This window comes from Tursiops truncatus, chromosome 12 (assembly GCF_011762595.2).
Source record: "Tursiops truncatus isolate mTurTru1 chromosome 12, mTurTru1.mat.Y, whole genome shotgun sequence".
NCBI classification, from domain to species: domain Eukaryota; kingdom Metazoa; phylum Chordata; class Mammalia; order Artiodactyla; family Delphinidae; genus Tursiops; species Tursiops truncatus.
Genome location: NC_047045.1, coordinates 59412351 through 59436553, shown reverse-complemented (window position 1 = coordinate 59436553; position 24203 = coordinate 59412351). Strand labels below are relative to the sequence as shown.

General features: G+C 38.7%; 1 protein-coding gene across 1 annotated transcript; it reads left to right on the top strand.

Moving 5' to 3' along the window:
* The first annotated feature begins 636 nt into the window (after positions 1 to 636).
* Positions 637 to 20368, top strand: VNN1 (vanin 1). The gene is made up of 7 exons (XM_004311339.4): positions 637 to 864; positions 2376 to 2506; positions 8139 to 8331; positions 9022 to 9313; positions 9752 to 10113; positions 16404 to 16574; positions 17571 to 20368. Exons 1-7 carry the CDS (start codon positions 652 to 654, stop codon positions 17679 to 17681), a joined length of 1473 nt encoding a protein of 490 aa, XP_004311387.3. The 5' UTR covers positions 637 to 651; the 3' UTR covers positions 17682 to 20368.
* The last annotated feature ends 3835 nt before the right edge of the window (positions 20369 to 24203 follow it).

Below are 24203 nucleotides of genomic sequence, written 5' to 3'. Positions count from 1 at the left end.
CTACTAGGTGCTGAAGTTCTCAAATGTATGAATTCCAAAAATCCATGTGTTTAAGTCTTAACACGCTGTACCCCAGAAAGTGACCTTATTTGGAAATAATATCATATCAGATGTAATTCGTTAAGATGACATCTTACTGGAGTAGGGTGGGCACTAAATCCATTAACACGTGTCCTTGTAAAGAGAGGAAACTGGGACTCAGGTATGCACACAGGGAGGATACCGGGTGAAGACACACAGGGAGAAGACAGCAAAACACGGGAAAGAGGTGTGAACAGATCTTTCCCTCACAGCCCTCAGGAGGAACCAATTCTGCTGACCCCCTTCCTCTGAAATGTCTAGCCTCCAGAAATGACAGAGAATACATTTCTGTTGTTTAAGCCACCCAGTGTGTGGTACTTTGTTATGACAACCCTAGCGAAGGAAAACACATACGCATTTTCTTATTTGATCCTCAAAAACTCTTGCAAAAAAAAGGTCATTTGTTACATAAAACCTGATTACATCTACATCTATGATGTAAAACCAGAAGGCTTTCTTAAACTTAGCTTTTGTAATTTATTTTTAAAGCACTAAGTTCTGGGAACCACGTGATTTCTCCCTGTAAATATCAGGGCTTGCTCTGCTTTTCAGCAATCGTTGGACTCCAGCATGACTATGTCTCAGTTGCTGGATTATGCGGCAATTTTCTTTCTCTGTGTCTTAACAGCCAGCTCTCTGGATACGTTTACTGCAGCTGTATATGAGCATGCAGTGATATTGCCTAATGCCACCCTGATACCGGTGTCCTATGAAGAGGCCTTGCTATTAATGAACCAAAATCTGGATCTTTTGGAGGAAGCAATCGCATCAGCATCAAAGCAGGTACCATTTCTCAAGTGTGCTGGCTTCTACGTAGAGAAAAGGGTGGGGTCTTAGGAGACAGAATCACTGTCAGGGTGAATTACACTTTTGAATGACATATGTGTCAGGGTAGCCAAGTCCTTCTTTTACGGAGTCCTCCCTGCTCCTAGTTATTAGAACAAAGACACTATTACATGCTTCCCTTGTAGTGAGAGCAACATTTTGAAAAGAACGGCTGGTTATTAAGTGGCAACAAACTTTTGAGGAACTTGCTGTAAATTCAACAATTTTGAATTGTTGTTCAACAATTTTGAATTTCTGCTACAGATGGAGGGTGAAGGACAGATGGGGGAGGGATCAGTTGCTATTCTTAGAGTGTTTGTGGCCTTGGTGTACTTTTGTGCTCTTAAGAGTTTGTAGGTTTTTAGGTTAGTTCATAACACCAAGAAAATTAAAAGTAAATTGCATTGTGTATTATATACAGTGTGTATTATATACTTCATTCTAATTACAAGACAACAAAAGTACATATGTTAATGCATAGTAAGTCCTTGAGTTGAATGAAGGGTTAAGTTTAAGTGTGTGGTTTGGACGAATATAGTTGAAATAAGCTATTTGTAGATCAGGTAAACAAGGGATATATAAAGTCTGATGAAAGTCATGGATATATACATATGACATATATCTATCAACATACATTCTTCTACATGCAAAGATTTAAAAAGGTTATTAAGGGGACTTCCCTGGTAGTGCAGTGGTTAAGACTCTGAGCTCCCAATGCAGGGGTCTGGGTTCAATCCCTGGTCAGGGAACTAGATCCCACATGCATGCCGCAAATAAGAGTTCGAATGCCACAACTAAGGAGCCGGTAAGCTGCAGCTAAGGAGCCTGCCTGCCGCAACTAAGACCAAGTGCAACCAAATTAATTAATTAATTAATTAGAAGGTTATTAAGAATTCTGAGGTTCTTTTTCACCTTAGTCCAACTATTTCCTTAAAGGCCACACAGCAGCTTCCAGGATGGTCCTCCTACTGAAGGTGCCCAGGTGAGCTCACGTTGTACCTCTAGGCCTGGCACCCTTCAGGTAACTGTGTCAGAGCTCCCTTCTGAGAAGCAGGAATCACATTTGCAGGGTATGAGGCAGGAAAGGCTGGGTGGAGGAGAGAGTGATAAATCAATCCTGACACACTCAGGCAAAATAATTGGCCAAAGGTCAGGGAGAGGGTTTATCCAGGGAAGAGTTAGGTTTATAGTTAACAACCACGGTGAATGGTTGAGCCTGAGAATAGCCTGGAAAAATATTAACAGCCATGAAAGGATGAAAAATTTACATAGAAATGATTACTGTGGGATTAGAAAATGAAAGTGGTTGAGCAAAGAAAATAAATTATAAAAATATAGAAAGCAAAAGAATAAGGTGGAAAAAAAAAGCCTGAATGTTTGTTCTTCAGCCACTCAGGTCCTCTTGCAGGCCCCATTTTTGACTGTTTGCTTATTTGAGAAATATTTTGATTCAGCTCCATTTTTGACAGGGTGCACATATTATTGTGACTCCAGAAGATGGTATTTACGGCTTTAACTTCAACAGGGAATCTATCTACCCATACTTGGAGGATATCCCAGACCCTCAAGTGAACTGGATCCCTTGTAATAATCCCGACAGGTAAAGAAACATATTGTGGAAAATTTAATCATGAACATGAACTTACTTTACCTGGGAAACCTTTGTAGAAGATCACTGTATAAGATTTACTATTGACTCTAAGTTTCAAGATAGTTTTATAATTTTTCATCTCCTACAGACATGTGTATTAGGAAAATGAATATGAATTACGATATCACAAAAGTCAGTGCTGTAATGTAACATAGAAATGATCAAATTCAATGTGAATTTCCACTGGAGGAATGATCTGGAGATGATAGCATTACTTAGGGTCACAGGGTGGTTGGCTAGAGGAAGAACCATATCCAAACTCACCTCTTCTGACTCCTTGCCAGTGAACAGAAAATTGTTTCCCTATGTAGGTCTGTACTTTTAAAATTAAGTGAGAAAATAGTGAAACAGAGTCACATGTCAGTTTAAGATTAAAATTTTTCCTTTCACATTAATAAGGTAGCTGGATGAGTTTAATATATAATATATGAGTTTAATATATGAAATTCTTAAAGCTTAAGGTGATAACCTAGGAGGTGATATAGCAGAACTGTGTAAGTGTTTTACATCAAGTCTAGAATAAGAAATATGAAGTCTGATAAAAGTAGCACTATTGGGGCTTCCCTGGTGGTGCAGTGGTTAAGAATCCGCCTGGGGCTTACCTGGTGGCGCAGTGGTTGAGAGTCCGCCTGCCGAGGCAGGGGACGCGGGTTCGTGCCCCGGTTGGGGAAGATCCCACATGCCGCAGAGCGGCTGGGCCCGTGAGCCATGTCCGTTGAGCCTGTGCATCCGGAGCCTGTGTACCGCAACGGGAGAAGCCATGACAGTGAGAAGCCCACGTATAACAAAAAAAAAAAAAAAAAAAAAAGCTATGGCGATAATCTAGGCAGAGGGATTATGGTGTTTGGATGAAGATGGTAGAAGTTTGGATATTAAGAAATGATCAGATTCCGAATAAAGTCTGAAGGTAGCTCTGACAGGTTCTGCTCAAAGATTGAATGTAGGATGAGAAATGAAGAGAGGAGTCCAGCTCCTTTACCCCTCGCATAAAACCAGATATCATGCCTTGTTGAGTATGTTTGACATATCCAGAGTTGATTACTTTCTTTTCTCAAAGTCACCAACCTTTTGGAGGGGGGGGTCTGCATCACCACTTAGCCTGGGTGTTATGGGAACAGACCCTCGTTATTTCTCTTTTTAATTTTATTTATTTATTTAGCATTTATACTTCACATGCTTCCAGAAAGATCTGAGGCTTCTTACAAAATCTTATATAATTAAAAAACACAACAGTTTAGATGTAAAAACAAAGTAGAAGCTACCTGAATAAAGTAGAGGAAGTAGTGGTTACAAGGCAGCATGGCAGTGGGCTGACAATTACAGTTGAACATACAATACAGTTCTGAGAGTTCCTGGGAGGCTGAGAGGAAGAATATGACTTACAAGCTTTCATTGCCTCACAGAGGAAACCTTGTAGATTCTTGAGAGACAAACTGTGTCTAGGAGCCTAACTCAAAGATGAATTTACTTATTCAGCTTTTTTTTCCTTGACTATTTCCTATGTACTGGGTACTCCACTGTGAGAATGAGTAGGAATTCTTGAACAAGGGACATCCTTTAATACGGCGGATGTCTGCACCTCTGATAAAGGTGATGTGGCCTGCAGATTAAAGAGTCAGTCATTAGTTCAATAAGTTAAAAAAAAACTTGCCTAATTAGCTAGCTTGAATGAAAAACCATTTTGATACTTGACTGCATATTATTTTGTACTGTTGTTTCAGGGTTTTGTGTGCATACACATTTTCTCCAGTAAGATTAGAGGATTTTGAAGTGCACCAGCCATATTTTACACTGTATCTCCCACACTGTGCACTTGGACAGCTCTGCCCAGAATGTCCTTTCCCCAGATGCCTACATATCTAACATGGTGCTTTGTGTAGTGCTAGGACCCAACAACTATTTTTTGACTATTTCATAACATTTTTAAGGTTAATAAATGTCTTCTTCAGTAATTGATGACTTGTATTATATTTTGAGATTGAACACTTTGAAAGCAGTCTTAGAAAATATATTTTAATTCTTCTGTTTCACCTCCTTTTTCTGTTCCCAGTAGCCCTAGGACAGAGCTCTGCATACCTTAAGGGCTCAGCAAATATTAAGGATTAAGTGAGAAGCAGATTTCAGGCTCACATAAGCAAAACGCATTTTTTAAACTCCAAATCTAACAAAGAATTTTGGAACTTTTCTGGGTATAGCAAACAGTCTGAAAAATGTAGTTTAAATCGAAATGTATTAAAATACATGATGCACTTTCAAGATTAATATAGACAGGAGGAAAATATGTAATCGGGACTGTTTTAGAAATCCAGAACAGTAAGCTTCTATTTCATGTATCTATTCTACCACTTCAGGTGATTTGAAAAGACATGGGATAAATATACTTCAAGTGGTCCAATGTATTGTATTTATATCTGCATTTCAGATATGACTTGAAGCACACAAGGGGGCAAAACTATCAAATGGTCATTTTTTTACATAAATGCACTGAGATAATAATTTGTTAAGATGCAGTTTCCTATCCTTGTTGGTCTTTTTCAGTGATACGTTTTGTGTATGATTGCTATGGTTTTTCTTAGATTGCCAGCAGATGACACCGAATTTTCTTATAGTAAGTTCTCAGATCTAATGTACAGCATGGTGACTATAGTTAACAATACCGTATTGTATATTTGAAAGTTGCTTGGGAGTAGATTTTAAATGTTCTCACCATAACAACAATAAAATTGTAATTCTGTGAGGTGAAGGATAATCACATTGTGGTAAGCACTTATCAATATATACATGTATCAAATCATCACATTTTATGTCTTAAACTTATACAGTGTTATATACCACTTCTATCTCAATGCAACTGGGGAAAAAACACAATAACTCCTGACTTCCCCCTCCCTTCAGCCCTTGGCAGCCATCATTCGACTTTCTTTCTCTATAATTAACCACTCTAGCTACTTCATATAGGTGGAATTGTACCTTATTTATCTTTTTGTGATTGGCTTATTTCACTTAGCATAATGCTCTTAAGGTTCATCTACAATGTAGCATGTTCAGAACTTCCTTTCCTTTTAAGGAAAGTATGAATATGAGTATGAATAATACTCTATTTTATGTATATAGTACAACATTTTGCTTGTCCATTTATCCATCAATGGATATTTGGGTTTCTTCTACCTTTTAGCTATTGTGAATAATGCTGCTATAAACGGGAGTGTACAAACATGTCTTTGAGACCCTGCTTTCAACTTTTTGGATATATACACAAACATGTAATTGCTGGATCATATGGTAGTTCTATTTTTAATTTTTTGAGGAACTGCTAGACTGGTTTCCACAGTGGCTGCACCATTTACATTCTCATCAACAGTGCTCAAGTGTTCCAGTTTCTTCAAATCCTCACCAGCAGCTATTCTTCTATTTTTTTTAATCGTTGCTATCTTAATGGGTTTGAGGTATCTTGTCATGGTTTTGATTAGAATTTCCCTATAATTAATGAAGTTGAGCATATTTTCATGTGCTTATTGGCCATTTGTGTATCTTCTTTGGAGAAAATTTTGTTCAAGTCTTTTGCCTATTTATTTAATTTTTTTGGCTGCGTTGGGTCTTAGTTGCGGTAACCAGGGATTGATCCTGTATCCCCTGCATTGAAAGGCAGATTCTTTACCACTGGACTACCAGAGTAGTCCCTTTTTCTTTTTTTTAATTAATTAATTAATTTTATTTTGTGTCTTTTGCCCATTTTTGAATCAGGTTTGTGTTGCTGTTGTTGATTTTTAAGAGTTCCCTTTGTATTCTGGATATTAATATATAATGTCCTTTGTTTCTCATAACCTTTTTTGATTTAAAGTCTATCTGGTCTAATATTAACATAGAATATCTTAATTTCTCCCTCACTTTTGAAGGATGGTTTTACCAGAGACAAGGTTTTTAGTAACTGCACTATTCTTTCAACACTTTAAATATATCAGCCCATTGCTTCCTGGCCTCCAAATTGTCTGATTAAACACTGCTGATAATCTTAGTGGAGATCCCTTGTACATTATAAATCACTTCTCTCTCGCTCCTTTCAAAATTATGATTTTGTCTTTGTCTTTTGAAAGTTTGACTATAATGTGTCTTAATATGGGTCTCTTTGAGTTCATCCTTTTTAGAGATCATTGCCTGTTTGAGTCTGTCTTTGAATCTCTTTTGTAAATTTTCTGTTTCAGTTACTGTCATTTTCAGCCCCAGAATTTGGGGTGGGGGGCGGGTTTTCTATCTCTTTATTGATATTTCCATTTTGTTCATACATCATTATCTTGACTTTCTCCATGTCTTTCTTTAGTTCTTTGAACATCGTTAAGACAGTTGTCTTAAAGTCTTTGTCCAGCAGGTATGCCATATGGTCTTTCTCCAGGATAGTTTTTATTGGTTTATTTTTTCCCTTTGAATGGGTCATATTTTCCTGTTTGTATGCCTTACGACTTTTTCTTGATAAGTGGGCATCTGAATCTTATAATGTGATAACTCTGGAAATCAAATTCTCCCCCTTTTCCAGGGTTTTATGTCTTTTGTTTGTTTGTTTTGATTGTTGTAGGCTGTCTCCGGGCTGGGAGTAAGCTTAATGTCTTCTCAGGTCTTTTCTTAGTCTGTGACTTTCCCTGGACATATGCAGTGATTTTCTGAATTCTGTATAGTTGTTGCTTTTCCATGTCCTAGTCCTTTAATGCCTGGCTCCAAAAAGGGGTAAAAAAGAAGGTACTGGTGCTTTAAATCCCCTAGAAGTCATTTCAGCCAGTGGGGGAAGTACTTGCAACAGTATATGTAATAATGGCCTGTCTCTGTGTGTGTACCTCCATGAACAGAGCAGTTAGCAGTGATCAGAACCAGACCCTTGGTATCTGGAAGACAGGATCCTTATGGCCCACCCTGCTCCTACAAACTGCTCCAAGAACACCTGCATGGCTGCCTGCAATGGGGTGGGTTGCAGGGGCTGGGGCATGGATAGTCCCTGCTGAGCTAAGAGCTTAAATTGACTCAACCTGACTGCAATTTATCTTCCAAGCATTTCCCTGGAAGTTTCATGTCTTTTAATAGACTCCAGATTTCCAAAATAATTATGTCAGCTATATTCCTGTAGGGCAAGTTTTATCTAGGTAGAGAGATGGATTCCTGGCGCTTCCTACTCTGCCATCTTTCCACAATCATCCTACTTCCAAAATGTTGTTCTTTCATTCAAAATATTTTTTAATACCTCTTTTCTTTCAGACATGTGTTCGGTGAACAGGAGATGTGTGTCTTTGCCCCCAAATATCTATAAGATGTGACATACAAGATGAGCACATAAATGAATATATGATTACAGATGATGATAAATGTCATAAGAATATACATGGCCTGGAGTCTTATCCTAGAATAGTTTCCTAGAACCAAATTCCCACAAGCATGGACTTCCTCTGAAGTTTCTTCTTGTTTTAATCCTTCCCTTCTATCTATGCTATGTAGAATTTATTTTTGTATATATCACGTAAGTGCAGGCAACTATCATTCTGAATTTAATTAAACGCTAAGTTTGATTTTTTTTCCTCTTCCAATGAACACGTATCAGATTTGGTCGCACCCCAGTGCAAGAAAGGCTCAGCTGTCTGGCCAAGGACAACTCCATCTACGTCGTGGCAAACATTGGAGACAAGAAGCCATGCAATGCCAGTGACCCTCACTGTCCCCCTGATGGTCGTTACCAATACAACACTGATGTGGTGTTTGATTCTGAGGGGAAATTGGTGGCCCGCTACCATAAGGTAGAATTCATTTGCAGATAATTCAACTACTGAATTGCTTACCAAAATAAAGTGGACAAGAAGGGGAAAAAATCACCATTGTTGATAATAACAAGCTTACTTTAAAAGCAGAGGAGAGACAAAGCATAGAAAGTAATGATTATTTGTGGTAAGGTACTAGAAAAGGGAGGTGTCCTGTTCATTTAAGAACACAGGAACGTGTCATTAGGAGTATGTGATAATCAGTAGAAGCTACCTGTTTTGAAATAAAATGTTGCCTTTTGGACTTTGTCCTTTTAATGACATGCCCTGACAAAGGGTCAAAGCTAAAATGAAAAACTCCTTACCAGAGAGACTTGGTTTTAAAGAGAAAGGAGGAAAGAAAGTTCTTTGTCCGCAGAAAATTGTTATGTGTTCTTGGCAAATAGAAGTTATCTGTTTCACTCCTATGTCTCTAATATTCGAGAAGGTCTTAATAGATAAGGATTCCCTTCTACAGATCTATCAGATGTGGAAATTAAACCAAAGGCATAGTAATCCTATCAGCATAGTGATCTTTGATTTTCTAACACTCTTTCCCTGCAGAGACAGTGGTGGTAGATGAGATTGGCACTGTTTAGTAGATGTGAGCTTGCACTCTTTTAGATGCAGTGATATCCAGGCCAACTTCTTAAAAGAGATTTCCCCCCCATCATCTTCTGTTTATTGCAGCAAAATCTTTTCTTGGGTGAAGATCAGTTCAATGCACCCAAGGAACCTGAGGTCGTGACTTTCAACACCACGTTTGGAAAGTTTGGCATTTTCACGTGCTTTGATATTCTCTTCCATGATCCTGCTGTGACTCTGGTGAAAGATTTCCACGTGGACACCATACTCTTCCCAACAGCTTGGATGAATGTTTTGCCACATTTGTCAGCTATTGAATTCCACTCAGCTTGGGCTATGGGCATGGGAGTCAACTTCCTTGCATCCAATTTACATTACCGCTCAAAGAAAATGACAGGTAACGTGTCATCTTTAAGATTTTGGTGTAATCAAAAAACGAAAAAAAAAATCATGTTCTTTCTAGCTAACATGTACTCCTCAATACAATGTTTTCCAACTCTTAGTGGTTGCACATCTAGCTGGTGACACGCTGTAGAATCAATCTCAACCTAAATTGTTTCATAAATTGATTTAGTTTTATTCAACTTGAATGTACACTCTTTTTGTTTTTTTCAAAATTTACGACTTCTTACATGAAACTCTCTCTTCTTGGCTTCTTGGTGACATACTCTGTTGGGTTTCATCTCACCTATCTGTCCTTATCAACATATTTTACTGAAATTAATGAAATATATAGCTTAGAGAAAGTAAAATGTTAACATGAGTTTAGAATAACAATAACAACTATGCAACCCCTTTTTGCTTTACTGTTTTAAATGTCATTTCCAATTTCCAGGAAGTGGCATCTACGCACCTGATTCTCCAAGAGCATTTCATTATGATATGAAGACAGAGGAGGGAAAACTCCTCCTCTCACAACTGGCCTCCCACCCACACCCCACAGCAGTAGTGAATTGGACTTCTTATGCGAGTGGTATAGAAGCCCCCTCAAAAGGAAACCAGGAATTTAAGGGCATCATCTTTTTTGACGAGTTCACCTTCTTGGAGCTCAAAGGAGTCACAGGAAATTACACAGTTTGTCAGAAAGATCTCTGCTGTCATCTAAGTTACAAGATGTCTGAGAAGAGATCAGATGAAGTTTATGTACTAGGGGCATTTGATGGACTACATACTGTGGAAGGGAGCTATTATTTACAGGTAATGATTCTTTTGGTGGCAGGGGAATTACTGGATAAAACAGGACACTCAGTTAAATTTGAATTTCAGATAAACAATGAATTAATTTTATTATAAGTATGTCCCACTTTGGGGGACATGTATATACTGAAAATTGGTTGTTTATTTGAAATTCCAATTTATTGGGTATCCTGAACTTTTACTTGCTAAAACTTGCAGTCTTAGATGTCAGTCCAATTTTAAACTGGTTGGGAAAAGGCAGAACATTCACTTGCAGTCCCAGTGTTTAAAATGATATATTAATCAAATTACAGATAATTTTAATGAATAATTAACGTCTAATATTTCCTGCCTGAACTTATCAAGGCATTTCCCATTTACGGTCACTAATGCCTATCTTGTTTTATAAGAAGCTTCAGACTGAGTATGTCCCGGAGACATATAGAGCTGACCTCTGTGATGTACAGTAGAACAGCTGCAAAGATTCAGACATCTCACAGCCCTCAACATAAAGGGGGAGCTATTATAGCCAGTTGAGGTGGAACCCTTAAGAACAAGCTGCTTCCATGTTTCTCTCATTCTGCTCTTCTTTCCCTTGATCTGGCCTCCATCCTATCTCACCCAGATTATTGCAGTATCCTCCTAAGAGGGCTTCCCATTGATAGTTTCAGTTCCATCCAGTTCATTCTTTACACTATAATTACAAAAATCATGGAACACCATTTCTGATTATTTCCCTCACTTGCTTAAAATTCCTCACTGTTTTCTACTTGGCAAATCAAATTCCTTAACATAAAAGACTCAGGAAGTCTTAACATGTGCTTTTTCCTACTCTCTGTCCTCATCTGTCACTTCTACCCCCATGTACCCTGGGCTTCTATCATATTGAGACATTTCCCATCTACAGTGTGTCAGCATCTGTAGAACCTCCGGATGTTTGAACAGTTTTTTTTGTTGTTGTTTTTTGGATGGCCCCCAGCTACTCAACACTCATAGTGCTTTACAGGTGTTATCTTCTCCAAGGTGGCTTCTCTGACACTCCCACTCCCCAAGCTGGGTTAGGTAACTCCTTTATATACTCCCAAATATCCTATGGTTAACTTTTTCAAAGACATATCACGTCAAATTATGTACATACTTGTTTGAGACTGAAAGCCTTTTGAGTGCTGGAACCATGCCCACTGTGTAGCATTTTGTTTGCTGTATGATAAGCACCTCTACCAAAGCTTGTTCATTTTGGCAAACATTTATCGAGTGCCAAATACATATCAGGCCTATATTTGGTGCTAATGTGATGAAGATGAATAAGTATGGACCCTCCTCTTGAGGAATTTAGTAGGGGAGAAAGACAGATGAACATAATTTCAGTACAGGTTGGCATGTGATAGAACAAAGGCATATTTTGCTATAGAAATACTAAGGAGCTTCACTTAGCCTAATTTGGGGATCCAGGGAAGTTTCTGAAGACATGTTGCTTGAACTTATGCTATTTTATCCAGGTGAAAAAAAGTGGGAGGGAATTCTAGGTGGGGTTAAGAGCCTGAGCAGGGGGGTGGATATGTCAAAAAGCAGGGTATGCTGGGACAAGCAAGCAGCTGACTGTCACTGAAATGTAGCATAAGAAGCAAGGATGGGTGGAAGATGAGCATAGAGGCAGGATCACATCCTGCAGGATCTTACCTCTCATTTCTAAGATGTGGACTTCATTCCATCAGTGATGGGTTTCTGTTGGAAGGTGTTCAGCAGGGGAATGATGTGATCACATCTGTTTTTGAGTAGATTGTTCTGGTTGCCCTACGGATCATGGAACATAGGACAAAATGACTAGTTAGATTATGAAAATAGTCCTATTAGGACCTGAACCAAGATTATGTTCATAGGAATAAAAGCAGGGTATGGAGTCAAGAAATATTTAGAAAACTAAACTTAGTAACTAATTTGACATGGAACAGGAAAGCAGAAAGAAGGATCTAGAATGTACCAGGTTTCTGGCAAGAGTGGCTGGATGAAATGTGATGCTTTGACAGATCAGGATTCAAGAGGAGGAGCAAATTGGATGGGAGTGGGGAAGATGTTCAATTCAGCTTTGGATGTGCTGGTTTTTAATTACTTTGGGGACATTCAGTTGGAGCCATCCAATAGGCTGTTGAATATATGGGTCTGATACTTTAGGGAGATATGAGATTTAGAAATATTGTTTTGAAAACCAGCAGGAAAAAGGTGGTGGTAAACCCACAAGAGTGAATTGCAAAAGCTGACTAAAACAGTGAACAAAGAGGTAAAGGTGGAAGCTTTTGAAACTCCTGTGTTTGGGCAGGAAGTAAACAGAAGAATAGGAACATGTAAATATGTTTGAGAAATAAAGGAGAACTTAGAGAGTACTCTCACGGAAGGAAAGGAAGCAGACTCTCAGAGGGAGGAAATTTTGAAGTGTATTTGTGCAATATGTTTACCATTATTGAATGAATGAGTATAAATTTGGTGGAATCTCCTGGGCTCATAATGATAGAGTGAAAGACAGATTACAGTGGGTTGAAAAGTCAGAGGGAAGTGAGATATTGAAAGAGTGAGTCAATATTTCTTCTGCGAAAATCTTGTCTGATACAGGAAGAAAGGAAACAAGGTAGAAGCTAGACAGAGAGGCCCATGCTTTTTTTGTTTTGTGTTCTCCCAATCGATGAGAGAAACATGATTATCTTTATAGGCCTAAGGGAAAGAGCAACAAGAAAGGAAAGGATGAAAATATCGGCGGAATCAATATTTCTTATCAGTGCTCTGAGGTGCTAGAAGAAAGGTGAAAAAAATGGTATAAAAAACACAGGTAGAAAATGTCCAATGATTGGAAATTAGTTTAAAAAATTATGTTGTAGAAGAATATTTATTGCCATATAAATATTATCATATATTATGCAGCATATTGACATATATTGCATTATATACGTGGTATATATATGGTATTATATATTTTTATATATAAAATATATATTTTTAAAATTAAAAAATTGTGATTATTTTCTTTTATTATTTTGTGATCTAGTTTTAAGTTTAAAAAGCTGGTTAAAACACAAGACAGCAGTCTCTCAGCTCTTCCTCCCTCTTTTCCATCCTTCCCTCTCAGTCTTGTCTGCTTCTCTGCCTGCCCCAGAGTCTTGGTTCCACTTGAGGGGATCGGTGGTAGGTCTCTTCTTGGTGTTGGGAGGTTGGTTAGTGCTGTCAAGTGAAACGAAGTCCTCTGTTATTATTGCTGGACAGTGATCCCCTAGCTAAGCGACTGGTGCCAGACAGGTTTTCGAATTTAAAATTCTAAATTTAGAAGCTTTCTTCATGGATATGATGACTTTTTAGGGTTACCAAAACTGACTAAAAGCTCTGAGCCTGTGGGTGATACTTGCCAATTTTAAGCTTCACAGAGGGACGGTCTAGCTGGGCTTTTGATTAGGGGAATCCCTGAGGTAAGTGTCTTTAAAGACTTCCCTTTGTGATGATTACGTTTTCCAGGTTTCAAAATTCTTCTATTTCCCGGCTTCCCTGGTGGCGCAGTGGTTGAGAGTACGCCTGCCGATGCAGGGAACACGGGTTCGTGTCCCGGACCGGTAGAATCCCACGTGCCGTGGAGCAGCTGGGCCCGTGAGCCATGGCTGCTGGGCCTGCGCGTCCGGAGCCTGTGCTCTGCGGTGGGAGGGGCCACAGCAGTGAGAGGCCCGCGTACCGCAAAAAAAAAAATTCTTCTATTTCCCTTCCTGAATAATTTAACAAATAAAAACACAGGATGCCCAGGTAAATTCAGAGTTCAGATAAACAGCAACTTAAAAAAAAATAAGTATGTCCATGCAATAGTTGGGACATATTTATACTAAAAACGGTTTAGTTTTTTTAGTTTATCTGAACTTCAGATTTAACTGGGACTCCTGTCCTGTAATTTATCTGGCAACCCTATTCCTGAAGGATAAATGCCTTTTTTGACAGCATTTAGAGAGTCAAGTGAGGGAAATGACCTTGCAGGGTGGAGGGAGATGGTTTTGCCATTCAGTTTGATTCATTCAAGGAATCCCCTTCAAATATGTCTTTCAAAACCTCCATCTAAACATCGTCTGCTTTACCCTCTCTGGAAATAAGTATTCCATCTTTTACTGGAACAGGGAAAGGGTAGCTGCCCATCCATGGGTGGGGACTCAGTACTGAGGCATTCTTAACAACTTCCCACAAATTTTCCTTTCTTCAAGCAACCCAATTCACTCCCAGCTCCTGAGGTACCTAGTGCTTCCAGAGATGGAAACTTTTGAGTATTCTCAAAAGTTTAGATAGGTTGATTCTTAGCTTTCCCCACAGCTAGTTCAGAACTTGGCTTTCTTAGGTCTGTTAAATCAGTTACCATTTTTTAAATTGAACTTTAGTTGATTTATAATATAGTGTTAGTTTCAGATGTACGACGTAGTGATTCAGTATGTTTGCAGATTAAATTCCATTATAGGTTGTTACAAGATAATAGGTGTAATTCCCTGTGCTATACAGTATACCTTTGTTGCTTATCTATTTTATGTATAGTAACGTGTATCTGTTAATCCCATAACCTAATTTGTCCCTCAAACCTTCCTTCTTCCCTTTGGTAACCACAAGTTTGTTTTCTATATCTATGAGTCTGTTTCAGTTTTTTTTTTTTTACACATTCATTTGTATCATTTTTTTTTTTTTTTTTTTTTTTTGTGGTATGCGGGCCTCTCACTGTTGTGGCATCTCCCATTGCGGAGCACAGGCTCCAGACGTGCAGGCTCAGTGGCCATGGCTCACGGGCCTAGCTGCTCTGCGGCATGTGGGATCCTCCCGTGTCCCCTGCATCGGCAGGCGGACTCTCAACCACTGCACCACCAGGGAAGCCCTGTATCATTTTTTAGATTCCACATTCTCTGTCTGACTTATTTCACTAAGTATAATATTCTCTAGGTCCATCCACGTTGCTGCAAATGGTAATATTTCATTCTTTTTTATGGCTTAGTAATATTCCATTGTATATATGTACCTCATCTTTTTTTTTCTTTTTAAATTTATTTATTTTTGGCTGTGTTGGGTCTTCATTTCTGTGCGAGGGCTTTCTCTAGTTGTGGCAAGCGGGGGCCACTCTTCATCGCGGTATGCAGCCCTCTCACTATCGTGACCTCTCTTTTTGCGGAGCACAGGCTCCAGACGCGCAGGCTCAGTAGTTGTGGCTCATGGGCCTAGTTGCTCCGCAGCATGTGGGATCTTCCCAGACCAGGGCTCGAACCCATGTCCTCTGCATTGGCAGGCAGATTCTCAACCACTGCACCACCAGGGAAGCCCTGTACCTCATCTTCTTAATCCAATAGTCTGTTGATGGGCACTTGGGCTGCTTCCTCAGTTACCATTTTTGCATCAACACCCCAACTTCTAAACTTGTGCCATAATCTATCCTCCTGTTCTCCTAACCTTGTGGGTTTAGATCTTCCAAAAATAATAATAAAGTTGGATTTAGTAGGATTGCAAGGGAACAAAACTGAAGCATGTGTTCATTCTACCTTTATCTGAAAGTTATTTGTCTCCCATCTTGACACACTTGCCCTAAAACGCTTGCTCTCCAACTTCAAAAGTGGAAGCAGGGAGACCAGTTAAGGGCTATTGCTTTAGTCAGGCAAGAAATAAAGGTGGCTTGGAGTAAAGTTTTGAAGATGCAGTACAGATGGAGTTAAATGAAGATGGATCTTCCTTTTGGGGACTTTGCATCTGCATGGTGAGGTGATTCATACACTTAAATTTACATGCAAATAGCTATGTATTGTGTAGTATAGTATAACTATGTAGGATAACAAGAGGTGTTATCATTATCCTGCTCAGGTATAAGGTATATGACTTTTCCAGATCACAAGAGTTGTCTCTAGATCAATTCTAGGACTCAGTACAGATTTAAAGTTCCTTCATTGTTAGAAATAGGCACTAAGGTAGAAATTAAACTAGTGTCTAAACTTCTTAAAAATAATCAAACACTTTTGATTATTAAAAACATGGCTAACTTGAAAACAATTAGGGTATAATTGTTCATGACTGTAGACCAAGGATCTGATTATTTCTTTACGTGGTTTAATCTGTTTACAGTGAACTACAGAAAGCACTGTAGTTCTGAAGTCCTTTATTTTTATTACTAGTTGCAATAGTATTCAGCAGCGAACCAGATTAATCTAATGAGGAAGTAATGCTATAACAAACATTATAAACAAAGGGGCATAGGCACTTTTTTCTAGGTCAAGAGAATGGTTCAACTGGCTTTCCTAAGACTTATTGTTTTGTTTTTACGTTCCTAGATTTGTACTCTGTTGAAGTGTAAAACAATGGACTTACACACTTGTGGTGATTCAGTTGAAACTGCTTCCACCAGGTTTGAAATGTTCTCCCTCAGTGGCACTTTTGAAACCCAGTATGTCTTTCCTGAGGTGTTGCTGAGTGGAATTCAGCTTGCACCTGGAGAATTTCAGGTACGATTTTTTGCTTAATATTGCCAACTCATTTTATGTAAGAAGAAGCATCTTTTGAGTAGAAAACCTGCCCAAGTGCTTACAGATATCATGAAAACCTTCATTTGGAAAGGGTAGAATTGTCCTTAGGGCTCACCAAGGACACTGAGGACATGGGATCTCTTGTCTAAATTTCCCTTAGAGAAAAATGAGCACGTCCTTGAGAATAAAGAAATATATCTTATTGTGGGGACTTCAGGGAGTGGGCTGGGGTTTGAGGTCGGTCAAGTAGAAAGAAGACTCAAGAAGAGTTTCAGGACCAGTCCCACCAGAGGAAGCCTCTTTGTGTCACTGGGGAGGGATGGCCTAGGGCACCGTGTGACCACCAGAGAAAAGGAAAGAAGGAAAAGCTTAGAGAGAATTGGACAGTCGCTGAATTGGCAAGAAAGCAAAACCTTTTTTTTCTGTTAATATGCAAGAAATAATTTATTACTGTGCAAGTGCTCTGTCCAGCCACATTCTCCTACTGACTTTTCCTGCAGGTCCCGCTCTCATTCCCCTCTCCTCTTCCAAACAGTTGCTGTGGGGAGTTGCGGACAATAGGCAGGTAGGGAGGCTGTGGTGAGTGAGTGTCAGGGATGATAGAGGCTCAGCCCATAACCCCCTTAGTCAAGCCTGCCTGACCCTTCGGAGGAGTCTTTTTCTTGTCGGAGAGAACAAGATTTCTCTCTTATTTATTCTCAGATCCATTGTTTTATGTTTATTAACTCATCAGATGCTCTCTCAGAGTAAATTATAAGATATAGATTATGGGCATTTCAATAATAAATGGATCAGTGCCAATTCCATAGCTCCAATTTTTCTTATACTCTGTACAATTTCACATATTTCAGATGGAATAGAATCTGGCCATTATTTCTACTGTTTCTTCATCCAGTTGTACTGAATTTTAAGAGTATGTTGTGAGGTTGTATAACTGAAAGTTATTCTCAGTCAACTTCCCTGTGTTTTAAATAGGTGTCAAGTGACGGACGCTTGTGCAACCGGAAGCCACTGTCTGGACCTATCTTGACAGTAACTCTGTTTGGAAGGTTATATGAGAAGGATAGTGCACCAGATGCTTTCTGAGACCTCATGGCACAGGCACTGAGAGTAATGCTCATAGTTGTCATACCTATTGTGTACTCATTAGGTTGGTAGAATATTTACATTTTCTCTCTTTTACTTCAGATCATTTAAGTGGATGTGAGAAGAAGAATGGGTCTGGGATTTTGATAATAGTGGTCATGGTCTATCATATCAGTGAATTACTAATACGCTTTTTCTTTTGTTTAGACAAATACACACACACACACACACACACACACACACATGACAATATAAGCCAGATAAATAGTGAAAGAATTTTGAAAGGTAAAATCTGTAAAATGAGAACAACAATTATACCCACCTGTTAGGTTTTTTTTGGTGAGAATTAAATGTGACTGCAGTTAAAGTACTTAGACAAGTTCCCTCTCGTGGAAAGCACTCTATATATGTTAGCTATTACAATGATATAGGACTATCACAGAAAAACCAACTGTGATGTATTTATTGCTAAAATTATATCACCTCTGAGTGTACAAAGTACATATATTTTCCAACAGTTCAGCCACTCTGCATATTTCAGTTAGAAAATCAATGAACTCAACATCAGCCAGTTGGGTGTGGCTTGATATCTGGCACTAAGGTATCCCAGAAGGCAGCTGGGCTTCCATCTAGGAATCTGCTCGAGAGCCTTAATGTTTTTTATGTGCTTTTCAGTGGTGCTTTCCTGCTTATTTAGTGCTTTGCCTATCTTGTCAATCTGTGAGCAAGCTAACAGCATGGCTCTAAAATAGACATTTATCAAATCTGGCCTGTTACTCTGTTTTTGCATGAGCTAAGAAAGGTTTTTATGTTTATAAAGGCTTGAAAAAGAAAATAAAAAGAAGACATTTTGTGACACATGAGAATTATTTGAAATTCAAAATTCAGTCTCCACACCTAAAGTTTTATTGAACACAGTCATGTTTATTTGTTTAGTATTTTTGATGGTTGTTTTCATGCTACAATTGTGGAATGGAGTAGATGTGATAGAGACCACATGGCTAAAAAGGGTGAAAATATTTACTACATTTACAGGAAAACATTGCTGTCCCCTGCTCTAAAGTATTAAATAACAATGGATTATAGTATTGAAAACCTTTAATACAAATCAATAGGCAAATAGTCCTTGAGTGTCTTTCTTATAATTCTTCCACCCAAGGAGAAATAAAATATTTCAATTTGCTTTCTGTTGTATTAACACCACAAAAGGATTACCTTTAATAATTTATGACCAAATATGCCTATTAGGCTAATACCCCAAACAAGTGAATATAATTTTTATAAACATGATTAATATCTAGTCATAATAAGGTACCACATCATAGTCTTTTGTTGCATTGGTATGTTCTAAAATTTTTGAAAGAAATTGTTAGTTTTTATTTTCAAATTTTTCCTGGAGATCAACTAAGAACTACTTATATTAATATACTATCTGATATTTTTCTCTGTGACAACTTTGCTTACTTGTCTTAGAATGATTTTTCTTAAAGTTTAACATTGCAGCAGTGAATTCACTTTAAAAAATGTTATTTACTACATCCATACCTAGCTCTGATTACTTTTTCACTCTGGATTTCTTTCATGCATATATGTTTTTAATCATAGTTTTTTGGGTTTTTTTTTTTTTGCGGTACGCGAGCCTCTCACTGTTGTGGCTTCTCCCGTTGCGGAGCACAGGCTCCGGACGCGCAGGCTCAGTGGCTATGGCTCACGGACCCAGCCGCTCTGCGGCATGTGGGATCCTCCCGGACCGGGGCACGAACCCGTGTCCCATGCATCGGCAGGTGGACTCTCAACCACTGAGCCACCAGGGAAGCCCTTAATCATAGTTTTGATGTGCTTTTTAACTGTAATTTTTCTTTCATCTGCATAAAATATTTGTGATGCTCTTTTGATACAAACAACGCAATTCTAAGAAAGACCAATGCTCAAATATACTTAAAAAAAATAATCTATCTATTTATACCTTGACGAATGTAAATGGTCCAGAGAGAAACTTTTGACCCTTCCTCATTTAATGATATAATTTACGTTATCAACTTCATGATGATGTAACACACACACACTCACACACACACACACTTTCTCTCTCTCTCTCTCTCTCTCTCTCTGTCTCTCTCTCTCTGTCTCACTGTGGCAGCCCATTCCAAGATGCCCCCAATGATCCTCACCTCCAGTCTCCATGGAGAGATTCTCCATGATTAACTCTTCTGCTCTTATTTCTTATACAATTTCTGAGCCTTATCACCTACAATAAGTCTGAACTCATTACCACTTTTATTATAACACGTATCTTTTACTCTGTTCTGCTTAAGACTCCCAACAATTTTATTTATGTAATATGTTAGTTATTTTCCTAAACAATACATTTCAGTTCTCTTATGAGCTGAATTATGTGTCCCTGAAATTCATACATTGAAGTCCTAACTCCATACCTGAGAACATGACTGTATTTGGAGATAGGGTTTTAAAGAAGTAAAATGAGGTCATTAGGGTGGGCCCTCATCCAATATGACTGGTGTTCTTATAAGAAAAGCAGATTAGGGCACAGACATGCACAGAGGGGAGACCATGTGAAGACACAGAGGAAGATGGCTATCTACAAGCCAAGGAGAGGCCCTCAGAAGAAACCAATCATGCTGACACTTCTAGCGTCCAGAATGAGAAAATAAATTTCTGTTGTTTAAGCCTGTCTGTGGTGCTTTATTATGGCAACCCTAGCAAACTTATACATATTCCAACACCCTCCCTCCACCTTGATTTTTCACCATTAATTGAACCTTGAACAAAATGTTTACCTAGTAAGAATATCCAGCTAGCCTGGCTCCCCAAGACTCCACTAGATATTCTTAGAGAAGCATTGCTGATGAAATGATAGTGAAGTCACCATCTTATTGGAGATCTTCTGGAGTTAGGAAACCAGAAAGTCATATTGATGAAATTACGCCGTCAATCTGGCATCAAACACGTTCTCTTTTAGTAACAGCAGAATCTCTTGACATTATACAACTTAGTGAAACAAAGAACATCTTTGAAGTCAAATCATCTCTCACCTGATAGAATACCCACATAGCCCTGATACAAACCTCACAATGTACGAAACATGACCTTCTACAAGGGAAAGCAGGGCACTGGCAGCAGTGATCCACGCCAGCAGTGCACCCTTTTGAAATAGACATTTTTGTGGCAGATACTTTTCCTAAAAAATACTATATAATCCAATAAATATATAAGTGAAATTCATCTTGTGCTTTTGGACGACATTAACTGACTTAAAAAAAAAAACCTATTTGAAAAGAAGGAAGCTCCTTATGTATTTAGGAATAGGAATCAGCATAATAAGCCTCAATACCGTCCTACAATTTTAGTTTAAAACAGAAAACATGCTGATGCATATCAGTAATAGGTTTAAAATACTGAAGGCTTCAAAAAACCCTAAATGTTTCTTTTTCCCTTCAATCTTAACAAATGTATTAGTTATCCATTGTGACATGTTATCCATTGTGACACAAGTTACACCAAACCTAACACCTTAAAACAATAAACACTATCTTATACAATTTCTTAGAGTGAGGATTACTTCAGGAATTGACACTACTAGGAAAAAGGATCTTTAAAAAACTACATGTTTACTTAATGAGCCAATGGTTTTTTAATCATCAAGGTCTTTTCTCCTAATAATTTATAAAACTATGTATTAAAAATGGAGAAATCCACTTAAATAATTGAAGTGTTTTGGATATGAAGAGGAACATGGAAAAGGTCAAATAGGAAATCATATCAATATCAAAAGCTGTTCTGGGGCTTCCCTGGTGGCGCAGTGGTTGAGAGTCCGCCTGCCGATGCAGGGGACACGGGTTCGTGCCCCAGTCCGGGAAGATCCCACATGCCGCGCTGGGCCCGTGAGCCATGGCCGCTGAGCCTGCGCGTCCGGAGCCTGTGCTCTGCAACAGGAGAGGCCACAACAGTGAGAGGCCCGCGTACAGAAAAAAACAAAACAAACAAAAAAAAAAGCTGTTCTGAAATACAGCATTTGACTCCTCTGGAAAATAACGGAAAATAACTGTTCATTCCTCACATTTCCTTTGATCCTCTGTCTTGTGGATGTTCTGGGCATGTTCCAAATGCATCAGTTTAATTTTTGTTTCTGAGAAGAACATAAAATTTTTAGATGGGGAAAATACCTCACATCCACTAGTAATACTTAGGCAGCATGCTTTTGTGTACAATGGGATTAGTGATTTAGGTACAGCTGGTGCAAAACCAAATCTGTGTTCTAATAATTCTATTCTTACCCGGTCGTGGTTGGCATTATTAAAGTGAAACATAGTAGATAAAATAGTAAGTAAATATGGGACTTAATAAATCTAAATAGCACTTTAAATATGAAGACAATTATCACCAAAACTTAAAATGTGAGGAAAACAACCTATACGTTAACAGTGCTGCAGTGTCTTGCTATTATTTTGTATAGCATTTTATCATGGTAATTTAAAGATTAAACAAATAAGAGCTTGTACACAGGCCATAGCATGTGTGGGAGCACATAGCTGGACACAGGTGTAGATTAAAATGTGAGTCGGTGTGTTTGTCCTACTAGAAAAGTGTTTATGACAGAAAGGTTTGTTCAGGTATGGTGCTCTCAGACAGGAGACAAACGAGTCTCTTCAAAAGAGAACAATCAAAACTGCACCCTACAGGGAAATGTGCTTGGCTTGCACTCGGAGGGCTGAGGTCTCCTGTGCCATAATCTCATTTTCTTTCAGCCTGCAGGCATGGCAGGAGCACTTGGCTGCCGTACTGTTCTTTCTACTCATAGCTCAGGACTTGGTAAATTTCAACAGCCAAGGATAAAGACTTTGTGAGCTTCCCTAGTCATGGACTGTGGTTTCAGTACAACCTTAGAGAACCTGGGTTTCCTACAGTCAAACACTTCCCGGGTATGGATGCTGGAGAAGCCAAGATCTCAACGATCTTGTTCATACCCCACAGGGACATGAATGGTGTCAGGATCAATGGGACTCCACGTCTGGTGGTTTTTTGACAACAGCTGACCTGGACTGATGGGGTTCTTCATGCACTTTTGAGGCAGGATGATGGGTGAAGAGAACCCAGATGCCAGGACCAGGATAGAAGGGCCAACTGAGCAGCCGGCCACAACTCCAGAATGTGGAGGTTATGGCCATGATGCAAGTTCTCACATTCTGAGTACTGTAGAACACCGACTGGGGAACCAATGGACTGTGACTCTTTATCCAGCTCTGTCTTTCTCTTTATTCCTCACTCAATGCATCTTTGTGATGATAGTAGAGCTGCTTCAATGGCTTCTTTAATAGAAACTTACGAAGACAGTAGAGGTGGGAGAGAGGGATTCATGTGGGCTTAAGGTGGGAACATTTTCTCCGTCTCAGTTCATTCCTTTTTTTTTTTTCATAAAAAAATCCCAAACCTCTCAAAATGTTGCTGTAGTATTTTCCTCCTTCCTTTGCTAAAAGTATTCACTTTTAAGTTGGTGGAGAAGACAGGGAATGGAAAAAGTTCCTTAGATCTCTGAATACATCTGTATAAAAATTAAAAGAAATAAAAACATAAACAAAACAGAACTTCCAGATTCCAAGAATTGTCAATCCTTGGAAAGGTTTCAAAGTACCTGTGGTCTGCTCACTGTGGTAAGGATGTTTCCACTTGTCTTGAGACCCGGGTCTCACAAAAAATTCAAAATTACAAAAAAGAAAGAAAAAATTAAACAACTTCAAAATGCAAAAAATGTCCCAGCAGGAACGCATGGCCCCCTCACCCTTATTTCCTGGAACAAGGGAATATCCCACCCCTCACACCCTCTAAGGACGGTTCCTATTTTCCAGCCCTTGATAGCCCTTTAGCACCCATTGCATTGGGACATCCATGTGTAGTGACACCAACAAGAGTTGTGTTTATTTTTAAGATATTTCAACTGTATTTCATTATTGCTGAGGTATAATAATAATGAGCATTTCAAGGATTAACTATTAAAAGATAAAATGAGGCATATTAAATGTTCTAAGAGTTTATTGGAGCAAAAATCAATTTGAATGGGGCAGCACCAAACCAGAAGTGGTTAGGAGAGCTCCACTGACAAGAGTTAGGGGCAAGGCTTTTATAGAGAAGATGAAAAAGCAAAGCAAGAAATAATTTTATTGGCGATAGTTCAAGCGGCTGCCTTATTTGGGAAAGCCTAGTTGGCTGTTTGTGATTAGTTGTCCTTAGGTTTTGGTCTCTTAACTTCTAGGCATTTACAGGCTTAGGTTTTGGTTTGCTTACATAGGTTGCTAAGCTATTAGAACCTCCTAGTCTAATGGCTTCCTTGTTTAACTAACTTACTATTAAAAATAGACACGGTCTCACATGAAACAATTCTTTAAGCAAGCATTATTATCTTCATTTTACAAGGATAACATTGAGGCTCAGAGGGACTAAGTAATATATTCAAAGTCAACCAATAATAAATAGTTAGGATGAGGTAAAACATTCAGCTCCTTTTGC

Coding starts and splice junctions, on each gene's coding strand:
- VNN1 (XM_004311339.4), top strand. CDS start 652: ATGACTATGTCTCAGTTGCTGGATTATGCGGCAATTTTCTTTCTCTGT. Junction 2,507..8,138: donor CCTTGTAATAATCCCGACAG/GTAAAGAAACAT, acceptor AACACGTATCAG/ATTTGGTCGCACCCCAGTGC. Junction 8,332..9,021: donor TGGTGGCCCGCTACCATAAG/GTAGAATTCATT, acceptor TGTTTATTGCAG/CAAAATCTTTTCTTGGGTGA.